This window comes from Dicentrarchus labrax, unplaced genomic scaffold, assembly GCF_905237075.1.
Source record: "Dicentrarchus labrax unplaced genomic scaffold, dlabrax2021, whole genome shotgun sequence".
Taxonomy (NCBI): Eukaryota; Metazoa; Chordata; class Actinopteri; family Moronidae; genus Dicentrarchus; species Dicentrarchus labrax.
Window position 1 is genome coordinate 1,701,010 of NW_026136723.1, and position 13,343 is coordinate 1,714,352.

The 13,343-nt window shown below is 42.2% G+C and overlaps 1 protein-coding gene across 3 annotated transcripts in view; it reads right to left on the bottom strand.

The window, feature by feature from the left end:
• LOC127358265 (protein MTSS 1) overlaps positions 1-13,343 on the bottom strand; it is a 62,903-nt gene that overhangs the window by 21,342 nt on the left and 28,218 nt on the right. For all 3 annotated transcript variants that reach the window (XM_051391250.1, XM_051391251.1, XM_051391249.1), the window contains exon 4: positions 244-328. In XM_051391250.1, the coding sequence (XP_051247210.1) occupies positions 244-328 (85 nt within the window). The remainder of the gene's footprint in view (positions 1-243; positions 329-13,343) is intronic.

The following is a 13,343-nucleotide window of genomic DNA, read 5'->3' on the forward strand; positions in this document are numbered from 1 at the left end:
AAAGCAGCACACATGGTTGAGGCTCATAATGGCAACGAATAAATACATAAGAATTGATCAGGATAATCATTTTAGGTGCAACAATGTGGTTAGATGGAATCAAAGACCGAACAGGGAGAGAGCAAGATGGAGGCTGTAAAATCTGAAGCAGGAGGAAGAGGAGAAGCAGGTTGCCATGGAGAGCTGGGAGGAGAAGCTACACCTGTTCAACACACACACACACACACACACAGATCTACTCACATGGAGAACTGGCGGAGTTTGGCCTCGATGCTGCGGTGCCTCATGCACATCCTGGTGAGGGCTGAACCGATGTCCCTGGTCCCTCCTGACAACAAACACAGAGAGAGGAAGACGACAATCTGTCAGTCACATTTCACCAGTGGCCGCGGATCACTGGAAGCTCCTCGGAACTGAAACTTAAATTGATAAAAATCCAGGATTAAAAACACATTTTAATTCCCATTCTTCAGTATTATTCCAATTTCACAGTCAAGCCTTGATCTGACTTCAGCAGCCCCTTTCAGACATGGATTTCATTTTGTGAATGCACCGACAATGTCACTTGTACAATGTATCACTTTAAATGAATGACAGCTGTTCCCGTTCATGTACGGCTGCCAAATATTGTGCAAACATTGTGGTTTTAGAAGCAACTGTCCTGCTCTTTATGGAACATTTGCATCATGGAGACCTACGCTTGAACGCCAAAAAGCCATTACTTTAACTGGATGCAACCCACAGTGTTACAGAGTCCATGTGTAAACTGTAATTCTGAGTTTTCAATTCCCTAAACTGATTAACACTATCTGAGACTTTGGCTGCAGGAAGGCTACTTCTATTGAAGTAAAGAAGACCAGAGAAGGTCAGAGGTCATGTAGCCCTGTAGCTGACAGGTATTCTGAGCGTGTCCCTTGCTCAAGGACACTCCAGCAGGGTGGAAACGAGCCTGTTTGCTGCAGCAGAAGCTCCACAGGCACCCGAAGGGACCAGATGGTCGTCCTCTCTCTCCCCCAGACAGAACACTCCCTCCTGGGGAAAGGTTCACCAGACCTCAGCCTGTCAGCCTGGAGATCCAACAACCCTCCAACGCACATGCCCACGTTTGTGTTAATGCACATGAAGAATCAGAAGATAACCATGGACCTAAACTTTATACTAATACAATTCAGATTTTGTATGTTATACTGTCTCTAACTGATATCTGACAGTTGGTCTTATTTGATCCGTATCTTAGACTCATTCATGTGTACTCAGTTACTCTTCATAAGTACAATATAAGAGCGAGTGTGTGTGTGTGTGTGTATCTGGGGTGGGGTAGTGAGCACTGCATTGCACCACTGACACCTCATTCTCTCCTCTGCGTTCTACACGTCCTCCTTCCTTCCTCCTCTCCGTATCTCTTTTACACATCTTCCTCTCACCTGATCTCTCCTTTTCTTCCCTCTCTTCAGCCTCCTCAGGTCGAGTTACTCTTCATCACAGCACAAAATGACCATCATTTAAGAATGTATTACTATATATGTGATCATGGTGGTTTGTTGAAGATGGACTCAAAGACCGGCTGCTGAGATTTCTAAATCCGTCTGAGTGAAGACTTATAAAAGGTTTCTGTGAGCAGGGTCTCAGAACGCATCAGGTAGGTACTTTTAGGATTCTACATCACTGTGGTGATATATTGTTCCTTGCTGGACATTACTGTTTAAACTCTGCTCTATCTGTATTGATTTGTTCTTTAGAGGCCAAAGCGCTCAAAGCAAAGAACTTAAGCTAGATTTATAATAAATAACAAAAGCAAAAGGAGTTGCAATCTGCCACTTCACGCTAAATACCACTAAATCCTCCACACTGGTCCTTAAAGTAAATAATTAATACACTTCTTTCAGAAATCTCCTCACCGTCACTCGGACGGATCTCGTGTGATACATCCATTTAGTGTTGTGGGGGCGAGATCAACACATGAAATAAAACTAATTTCAACCTCACCGTAGTCACTGTATGTATCTACACTCCTGTGGACCCCTCGTGTCCACAGTCAACCCGACTTTAGGTGATGATGCTGCACCTTCTCCTTCTCATCGAGTGTTGTACTGGACAGTTTCTGTCTGCCTTCAACCTCCATCTCTGTCAACTGTCTGTTCAAATGTTTCTTCAGAGGGCTTTCATTGTGTTCACTGGTTTCAATACGGAGCACAAGGTCTAAATGTCTGACTGCATCGTGGAGGTCTTTCTACATTACAATCCTAAAGCAATTGTCTGAATTTTCCTTCAGGTTTTCAGAAAGACATTTCGAGGCTCTGTTGTTGATACTGACAGGATCTACTGAGTTCTCTTTACCCCTGCCCTCGGGGCCCCTGGGCCTCTACCCGGTACGGTTCATCAGTAATGCTTCGAGCCATTTTTCTGTTGAAGATCTAAACCTCCTCTCACTCCAAACACCATCTCCTCTTCACTCTTCCTCCTGTCCTCCTTCACACCATCTCTCTCCATCATTCCCACTCCTCTCTCTTCACACATCATCCTCCGCTCTCCTCTCTTACATTTCCATCCTTCCTCTTTTTCTTCACTCCGTTCCTCATCCTCTTCCTCCCCTCTTCTCACCTCCAGACGAGGTGTTACCTCCTCTCTTCTCACCTCGTCTCCTCCTCTCTGCTGAGCTCCATTGAGAAACAAGGTGTTATACTTCTGTATCAGTCCAGGCTGAATTCCCATCAGCCAGCAGGGCAATGGGAAATACATCACCGAGGCACCACATAGGTTCAGTGTGCTTTAAAGGCTGATATATTTCACAGTGACTGTGTTTATGTTCCTAGTGGCAGGAAAATGCTCTCTGGAGAAGGTTGTTCTACAGAAATATGGTGAAAGGTGAAAACCAGACTAAGGTTCGTATGAGTCAAACATGCTCCGAAGCTGCACTCTGGCATGGTTCCTACAAAATCTAACGCTGCAGGACATTAACAAAAGACCAAAGATAGGCACAAAATGTGCACTTTCATGGAGCTACAGTAGCTCTCCAGAATAAAATGACTTTCCCAGACCTGCGTGATTTGAACATTTTGGCGCCAGTGTTGCCTGGGCAGGTCTCCACAGGAGCTGCGAGTCCGTGTTTCTTGACCTTTTCATGCTCCTGTTCTACCACAGCAGTTAGAGGGAATAATTCTGCAGTGCCACAGGATTTTAGGAGTCAGTGCCACTAAAATAAAGTGTTAAAAGTCCCATTTACGCCAAGAGTTGCAGCTAAAAATTTTGGTTTTATACGAATATTTCAAGATATTTTCAAATGTGATACAACTTTACTCAACGAAGTGCAGAGAGTTCACGTTGTATCAGTGACGACTCACCAGCCACAAACCATAATTCAGTCAATTACAGTTTCATTGGTTTTTACTTTTTAATCATTTTAATATCACTTCAAATGAAGTCATACACTATGAATTTAATTAAAAGTCACACTGCCCCTGTTTGTATTTCTCTAGCTTTTATTCTCAAGTTAAAGCTTTGTTTGTTTAGATCTTCCTCAGTAGTCCTACCCAGCTGCCACTGCTTCATTTAGAGGGATTTTTAAGAGCCTGGATAGAGCTCCAAATGAGTAAATGATCATCTGTCAATGCAGGGACTCTCCCCCGACTGTTTCTGTGCATGTGGAGTCCCAGCCCCGAGCCTTGGAAACCTGAGCTTTAAACTGAGCAAAGACGCAGAGTGGAACAAAGGGAAGATGATCAGTTCAACAAAATTGCTGAGTTAAGTGAAAAGGTAACCTGATGTGATTCAACATGACGCTATTCTTCCCTGCCTGGACAAGTCTTTCACAAATACATTAAGCTGCACTTCAGTTTTCAGTCTAAGTCACAGAATATGGCAGGAGGAGACAGAAGTGTCTCTAAGTGCAACAGATTTTGGATTTTTTTTCCTTTAAGTTTTATTTGGAGTCAGTATTATCACTGACAGAACAAACCGCACGCAGGAAGCAAAAAACAAAGATGTCGGCACATTTGTGTTTACTGAGATTCCATGTAAGAATTTCAAGTGTTCTCTGTGTGTTGTGTTTTTAAATCTGCGTTACATGTCGTCTCTGTGACTCTCTGTGGCGAGCTAACTGCTAACACGGTAGCAACCCAGAGACACCACTGTGTACCTGAAGAGGCGACAGTGAGTCACTGCAGCATCCAGTCTGTACTCACTCCTGTTCCCAACCTGCTATTGGTCAGCGGTGGAAATTAGCATGTCAAAGTTCACATAACTGAACTTGATTCAAAAGATGTGCACAGATACACTTTGACTACAACAGTACATTCCACACGCAGAGGCCGGAAAGTTAGTGCTGAATCACACTGCGAATCACTTTTTAAAACACAGCTACAATGTGTAAAAAGAACCAACAGTAGGTAATAAAGTAGAGAATAAAAATAAAGTACAACAATAAAATAAATGAAAGCAAATTAATTAAAATGAAGACAGACTAGTGTTGCATTAATAAAATGTTAATAAATTAGTTTTTAAAAAAGTTTTTCAAGCTTTGGTTTTCATTAAAACTGTACAGCTAGATGAACTGGTGAAAACACACGAACTCTTTCAACATTTTGAACCTAAATACTAAAAAATAGGAAAAAATAGGCTGTTTTTAAGTTTTTATTTGTGATCTAATTAGCCCAAGTTTCCTGGTATCCTGGTAGACTAGCCCTGTTCCTGCAGGGTCACATCAGTCAATTAGTTCCTGGTCAATTCAGTGGATTGACCCGACTGTGGACTTCTCACGCTGTGTGTGTGTGTGTGTGTGTGTGTGTGTGTGTGTGTGTGTGTGTGTGTGTGTGTGTGTGTGTGTGTGTGTGTGTGTGTGTGTGTGTATAATGATGGCATTGAGACCCAGCTGACCTAATTCAGTGGGACAGAGCAGCGTCTCTGTCTGACCTGCAGCCGGTTCGCTCTGATCTCGGCTGCAGCTGCAGACTGAAGGGCCTCGAGGCTCCTCAGACCCTCATCTGCATGTGAGACCAAACACGACCGGTTCAAACCCTCAAAGGAAGTCCTGAAGATCACGGCACCGCGCAGGAACGAGCCACGAGTCAAAGACGACAAAGAAACAGTGTTAAAAGTAATAAAAGTGTATTGATATCCATAATGTGTTGGATGTTTGGGTAGAACTTATAAAGGCGCAGCTACACAATCAGCCTTTTTGTATCAGATTCCTTTAATTGATCCTTAAAATAATCCTTCAAACCCGACTGCATCAATGGGCTTCAGGGAGAACTAAAGAAACAGGAGTAACAGGCAAGGCGGCGAATACGATCCAGCAGACAGAGACCTTAATTTAAAACCCGCACCGAGAATCCTGACCGATTTTCACTACTGCTGGCTTTACAGCCAGCAGTAGTGACCTGGAATCTAGGACTGGAATTTAAACCCGACTGGGATGTGAACTCAGCCGTCACTTCCCCACAGGAGCTGCTCCACACAAACACTGGTGGAACTGGGCTGAGGAACCGGAGCAGCTGAAGACACACACACACACACACACACACACACACACACACACACACACACACACAGTGGCCCAGCAGGACAGGCAGTAAATCACCGTCCTGTAGTACGACACTATATTTCTTGTCTTGTTGCTACAGGGAGGTTTCGACTGGAGAGCTATTTCTGAGAACTGGAGCATGAGGGAAGAAGAGAGAGGAAGAAGGTGACGAAGGAGGCGCAGCGGACAGAAGAAGGTAGTAGAGGAAGGATGAAAGAGATAGTGAAGCATAAATCAAAACTCAAAATCTTTTATTTTGCCTCCACGTTCCTGTTCAGTGGTCACTGGATCTGGTTCCTGAGCTGCGTGTCCCTCACATTACCTGTCACTCAAGCAGTGGGCGGGACTTTACCTGTTTCAGTTGACGCTCTTTTCTTTGTTTCTGTCTGTTCAGATTTGGCATTAGCAGTGACAGCTGCTGGAGCTGCTAATGCCAAATCTGAACAGACAGAAACAAACTGCCCCGTTCTTCTTCCTCTGTTGATTTAGTTCATTAACAAGTGACAGCGCTAAAAATAAACAGACTCGTTCTTTTTTTAATTCGCTAAACTGATTGCAGCAATGTCAATATTGGATTTTATTTAGATGTGATAGATGAATTACAACGAGCTGACAAGAGTATTTTCCACTCTGCTGCCTGTAATTAAGGTCTGTATGATATGATATGAACATGGCAGTAAATAAGGTTTGCTGTGTTCAGTCTGAGAAACCTGGAACTTGAACGCATCATTTATGCGTAGGAGGAAAGAGGCTGATTGTTGAGAAAACTGATGATCATAATACCTGTATCTCTTCATTATGCTTCATAATCAAAGTACTCTCAATACAACATGAGATAACACAGTGTCTCCTGGTAAAATGAAATCTGCATTTCAATCAACTTTGAAAAAGTTTGTGCTGCAGTCATCATTTGCTTCAGTTTTAATGATAAATGTCACACAATGATGCATCTTATTGTTATAATGTTTAAAATGTCTCCTGCCATGTTGTGGATGAGTAGTCCATTCTGATTGGCTGCAGGGTGTCCATTAAGTCCTGATATAGGACACCTACTAAGTAGTGTTCACCATTCTACATTAATGTGCTGAAATAAAATGAAAAATAAATCTGAATATTTCATTTGTAACCTTGAGAGTGTTAGCAGCAACAAACTGGAGATTTTCACACTGCGACTTTAATCTGCTGTACTTAACATCGAGCGTACAATGCCAGGTCTCTACGGCACAACATTCACTAATCATAGAGGAGCAGAACATAGACAGTGTGACCTGCACCCACTCGCTACTGAGGAGAAGTCTCTCTCGTGGATGTCAGTCGGGGTAGTATCAGCCATTTGCAGTACACCAACTAGACTGTGACTGTTGCAGACGTTAGTTCTTCGGTGCCTTTGAACACCACAGGATGGCGACCATAATCAGGAATTAAGGTATGACGAGGAGGCCAGAACTGTCCAACGTGCAGCGGATAATCAGACCAAAAGGGAATCTGCTGGGTTTTTTTGTTGTTGTTTTCAGTGGTGATCCATAAAGAAAATCAGTTTTTTGTTTGTAATGTGACAAAAAAATATTCATTTAGGATACCAAAGGTTGTATTTAAGCAAAAATAAGCACACCCAATACATTAAAAACTACCTAAAATGAGTAGATTTTAGTCCTTTGAATTTGAGATTGTATTTGTTGGAAATAAAATGTAGAACACATGGCCCCTAAAATGCAAAGTTCAACGTGAAGCGGAGAGCGCAAAGTGAAAACAATTAGCACTTCAACAAAAGGTAAGGCGCTTGACCTCCACTTCCCCAAATATCTTTCAAGAACCTTTAAAAATGGCAAAGTTGAACATGTGACATATGCGGAGGGGTTGTTAGAATTATGCGGGGCAGATTAAGTGTGGGGCAGCTGATGATGGACACCTCTTTGGACATTATCCCTCACATAATCTACTTAAAATTCCCTTTTTGTTCTCTTTTCCCTCGTTGTAATTTTACCACATCATCACGGTAACCAATCAAACAGCAGCACAAACCCAATGTGAAAGAACAAAAAAAGAAACCTGTCAAACATCCACAAAACTTAAACCTTTGATGTCACGGTCCGCTGCAGTCTGATTGGCTGAACAGCAGGCAGAAGCAACCCATCAGATAATGGTCGACGTTAAAACAGCTGCATAGTGTTGCCTGGTGGTTGCATCAGTCTGCATCTCTCTCTCTCTCTCTCTCTCTCTCTCTCTCTCTCTCTCTCTCTCTCTCTGTCCATATAGCCAAGGTCACTTTACCACTTCGACACGTCTCACATGTCAACAAGCAGCAGAAGTGTCACTGCGCCGCTGCTGTCAATCTCTTTAATGCCGAGGCACGAAATACCAAGTTACAGCTAATTAGTACGGCGACGGAAAGGTCACATTGAGCTCAGCTGGGCTCAAGGAGACACGGCTAAATGTAAGACGCAACTTATATTCCACATGAACTACTTCACAACAAATAGTTTATTTAGGCGTCTTTACAACCTTTTACTGATCGGATTTAATTTACAGCCTCTGTCTCTACGAACACCTGCAGTCGGTAACTTTTTTAGTTTTGCAATAGAACACCGCTCCAATTAAACCTCGATGTGTTCATATACTTAAATAAAGCACCAGAGTCCTTGGTAATGATCTCACACACATCTCATGATCTCATGCTGCACATCGCTGCACTCGTGCTCTTCCATCAGATCAAACTGCCTGTCTGGTATTTTGGATGTATTTCATTGGCTTACACTTGAGAATGACCTCACTATACAATACTACATACTTTATCCCTCCCCCCCACATCCTGTATCAACAGGAAATGCAAAACTGCAACATATTTGATACGAGTCTGCTTCAGTTAGTACGGTACACTCACAGCAATTAGAGCTTGTACGAGATATTTTTCTGCCCTGGGTTTCACACAAGGTTCAAATACAGATTATTTGTCACATATCTTCAGTTGTGCGGTGAAATGTGGGAGATGACACACTCAAGAGCAGTGGTTCCAAACCTTTCTGCTGTCAAGGACCCCAGATTGATACAAATCAGGCCGCTGATAATAGTTTCTATCCATTAATCTGTAGATTGGCAGATTCACAGTGAAGAGTGTGAAACTTCTAAACAGAATTGTCATTCTTATACATTCTCTCACTCGACTTCTAGTCTGTGAGATAGTAGTGAAATTTAAATATTCCCCATTTTTCTGGGGACTCCCTGGAAGGCCCTCAAGGACCCCTGGAGGTGACGGGAACTGCTGTTGAAGAGGATGGACTAAAAGATTAATGTGCTATAACAATAATTAGAATAAGAGTACAAATATGCGTAGTTGATGTACACATTTTTAGAATCTTAGACTGTTTGTGGCCTGAAATGAAGTCTGCAACACAACTTTTTTGTTAGTACGATTATGATGGAAAAGGTGATAAGCAATTTGATCATAATTTGTAATTATTGAAATAAATACAGGAAATATAATTCACTTTTTCTTATATTTTGGTTAGTGGGGTGGGGGTGAATTCTAATAAGCATCTTGATTACATTCAAATTAAAATAAAGTTTACAATGCAGCATTATTGTACGATTTAAAATAGAAAGTAAACAGTATCAGTTCCTTGTTGTGTACTGTACGACTTTATATTACTTATAATACATCACATCACACGTTGAAGGGTGCTCCAGCTTTTAGCTTTTAAAGAAAATGTAAAACTTGTTGGCGTCCTACTTTAACCGGGTTGCAGACCATGTGAGGTGGGAGGTTTTGGCAGGTCCCGTTACAGGAGGAGTAAACAGAATTCCTCGCAGCTCCTCTGGGGTTGACCGGGTCATACGGTCCTGGAATACCACACACCAACCTGGGGAGGGGAGCAGTCCAGAGATGCCTCACCGTGGAGGCTGCAGTCTTAGGATGCCTTCTGCTGGGTTGTGTGTGTGTGTATGGGAGGGGGGGGTTACAGTAGAGTCTTAGGATTCTTTAAATAGGCGTCCTGGGAATATCTCCCCTCTCTGATTACGTCCTGGAGTTGGACTGAAGTATCGGTTTGCTGCTGTTGGGATTTCACTATCATGTATCAGTGAGGGTCAGCCCACCTCCTATATGATGGACAATCATCAGCGAACTGCTACATTTAAGGATTTCTAGTTTTAAAACTGTTTTTTGCTGCATTTTGTTAATGAAGGTTTGATTTCAGAGCGTCTATCTCTCAGTTTCTCAGGTGTGGTGGATCATTTTGGCTTTAATGTTCTGCTCAACTGTTTGGTGGAGCACGTTTAAAGTCACCATACCTTATTGAAAAGTGTATAGAACTTAGCTGAAGCTATAATATGTAACATTAAATTGTGTTCTTACATTATCCCGAATGTTTCCAACAAGGTTCAAAAGAAATCTGTCATTTTATTCAGGTAATGCTGCGTTTCACTGTATCCCCTTTGTGCCCGCATAGCGTTGTGGTTGTCTGCCAGAAGCTGTCATACATTGACTGTTTATCCAGTCTGAAGCCACATTGTTACCATCCACTGTTTAGATCTCGGTGCTTTTAAACTGGATGAAGGATTTTAGTCATTGGACGTCTGGATCTTAAGTTATTAGAGAAACAAGCTGAGCTAACGTTAGCAGCAACAACTGCTTTATTCAGTGTTTGATTCAGTGTGTTTAATCAGCGGGTCTGCTATTTATTCACATTATCATATATCTATTCATTCATTATATATTTGATAAAAAAAATATCATATCAGTACTTTTTCATAGTTACAATGAAGTGACGTCTTACGTTTCGTTTGGTAGAGGCCTATGTTAAAAACCAGTGGGGGGTAATTGTTGTTATTATTGCCACAAGGAAATAATAAATGCAAAGATTTGAGCTTTTTTCTTGGTGAGGACTTTAAATTGAAGGGTTAAGAGCTGCAGACACAGCAAATAATGCCAGTCTGGTTTCAGTGGACAGTTTTATCTGCTCTGCTGGTGACCTGTTATAGTTGGTATCCTGGTGGGACGGCGGGGTTGCCATGGACAGTGATAACTGTCAATCATCAGCAGTGAGACAGCTGCTGTCCAGTCAGCTGCTGTGACCTCGACTCAGTGAACTGCTGCAGGCACGCAGAGCAGAAAAAACACACTTGCAGGTGTATTTCCGTCTGGCTAACAATTTTTGGGGAGATTTTACACATTTTTCACCGTGTCCAACTAATGAAAGTGACACTGACTCTGACTGCTAAAGTATCAGGTTACATCAAACCGTTTCTCAGCCTGAACAAATTCTCTTTGTGTCCGAATTCATTATTTGATCAGAATATGTGAAATTATTTTACAGTATCTGTTCAGCAACGAACCAGATTTATTTTAGGTTAGATTTTCAGTAGAGGTCTCTTTAAATGAACAAATGCATTTATACACTTCATGTTTTATTATAGGATGAGTGCACTGTATTCTTGTGAATACAATTCTCTCAAAATTCTCAGATACACCCTCGCAACTGTACTACAGAAACTGTATGTGTCACTGGCACAAACGTACGGCTGCAACTAACCATTTGTCCTACAAACTAATCTACAGATTATTTTCTCAATTAATAAATGAATTGAATTAGCCTCGAAAAGATCAGATTAGATCATGAAAGACAGCAATAATTTCCCAGAGCCCAAGGTAATGTCGTTAAATCACTTGTTTTGTGCAACCAACAGACCAAAACCCACAGATATTGACTTTACACTGTAAGTAAAACTGAAAAGCATCAGATCGCGACATTTGAGAAGCTTTACATAAAACGTCGAGAGCAGCAGTGCCAAGAGCAACATTTAACTTGAGTGAAAATAAAAGTTTTCCACGTGTTCCGTCATGTGCTGTAAACTGTATTTGAACTGTCTCTGAATGTACAGTACACAGCGCAGTATCACTTGTTATCTCTCCCATGATTCCTTGAACCTTTACACACACGCTGGCAGATTTATCAGCCTCCGTGGAGCTCAGGCGGAATATCTGCGGAGATATTCGGGGATCGAGATGAACACTTTGCCTATTTCTCCTCCTCTGGCAGCTGAGAAAACACAACCAACGTCTGCACAGCTCAGAGGAGGACACGGAGACAAACCAACCTCCCAGCCATCAGGCCTTTCACACACACACACTCCCCACACACACACACACACCACTCCCACACACACACACACACACACACACACACACACACACGCACACGCGAGGCGGGTGGAAACACGTTTCGATCTACAGAGAAACTGGAATGCAGAAACAAGATCCCGCTGATATCAGACGCTCTTTAATCCAAACACTTTAACACAACGTCCTACGGTATCGTCCACAGCCTTGACGGATTTCAGCCAACACACGCACTCTTTGAACTGAGACTAAAACAAAGTAAAGTGAGCGTTTGATTTGTTTGACCCGAGCTGCTGCCAGCCCCCCCGAGCGAAACCAGAGCTCTTATTTCACCGCTAATCTGTAGTCTGAAAGCATTGGCAGGCTGACTGTGTACACCCACTGTCCTCTGACTTGTGTGTGTGTGTGTGTGTGTGTGTGTGTGTGTGTGTGTGTGTGTCAGAGAGCTGTATCTGAATGTTAAGAGCTTGTGTCACTTCAGAGTGCGACCTCGCCTGCAAAGACGCTGATGCTGCTGGGATTGCTGCAGTCTTAATGTATTGCTGAGTGAGAAAGAGGGCGCACGGTTAGAACAGAGTAAAAACCGACACATTGGTAGTCACCTGAAGTACACACCGCTATACTGGGGTTGTTATTCTACCTCTGTACATCCAGTGAGGAGCAGGGCTTAACAATAAATCAGATGAATTCATTTAACTAAAAAAAAATTCCTTAAACTGAAATTTTAAGTTTAACTAACTCAACTTTGTAAGTTAAAAAAGCATTCTTGAAATTTTAAGCCTTAATTTTGTCATTTTTAGTTGTACTATTAAACAAAATACTTATGTTACAAAACTAAGTTAGTGTCATTTTCTAATAAAAGCTGATTAATAAAGAATCTTTTTTTAGTTAAAATAACCTATTACAGTGTGGCATGATATTAATCAGTGTTTCCCACACATAGGCTGTACTTGAGCGGCCCACCCAATGATCGGTTATCGGTGATCAGCCAATACAGTACAGAAAAACGAATGTAAAAGCTAAAAGATTCACCCTGACAGGCTCTTTCTACACATACTGAAAGAACTCCACCGCTGAAACAAATGTCCACTGCTGCCTGTTATAATATCACATTTAGAGCAACTGTAGCAAATTATTCTTCTCAACTTATGAGAATATTATTTATGTGTCCAGTCAGCTTTATTGCTCATAAGTTAGAGGGAAGAATAAAGCAGTGAAAAGGTTCAGTGTTATTCTTATTTGATCTGTGTGCAGTGAAGCCACCTCCCTTTGGTGAGAGTATCCCTGACAGGAGAATTAACCTACCATACATGTTTTTGATGGCGGGGGGGGGAACCCATGCAAACTCACACACTTACGAACCCAGGATCTTCTTGCTGTGAGGCGACAGTGCTAACCACAGAGCCTCCTCCCAGCCCCGAGCTGCGTCTTCTTACAGTATTCATCATGAAACCCTCTCGCAGTAATTCATGCAGAACAAAAAGTGTCACTGTTCAAAAGTCTCGGCTGTAATTATCAGCAGCAGCAGCGAAACAGAGACAACGTGTTGACAGTAAACAGAAGTTACCAGAGCGCAGAACAGGAAGAAAGAGGAAGAGATTCAAACAGACAGATAATAACAGTGTGTTGGGAGAGGAGCTGCAGTGTCTCTTTGTAGCTTTACCTTATCTCCAAACACACAAAGCAAAGCACTTACCGTTAATTACACAT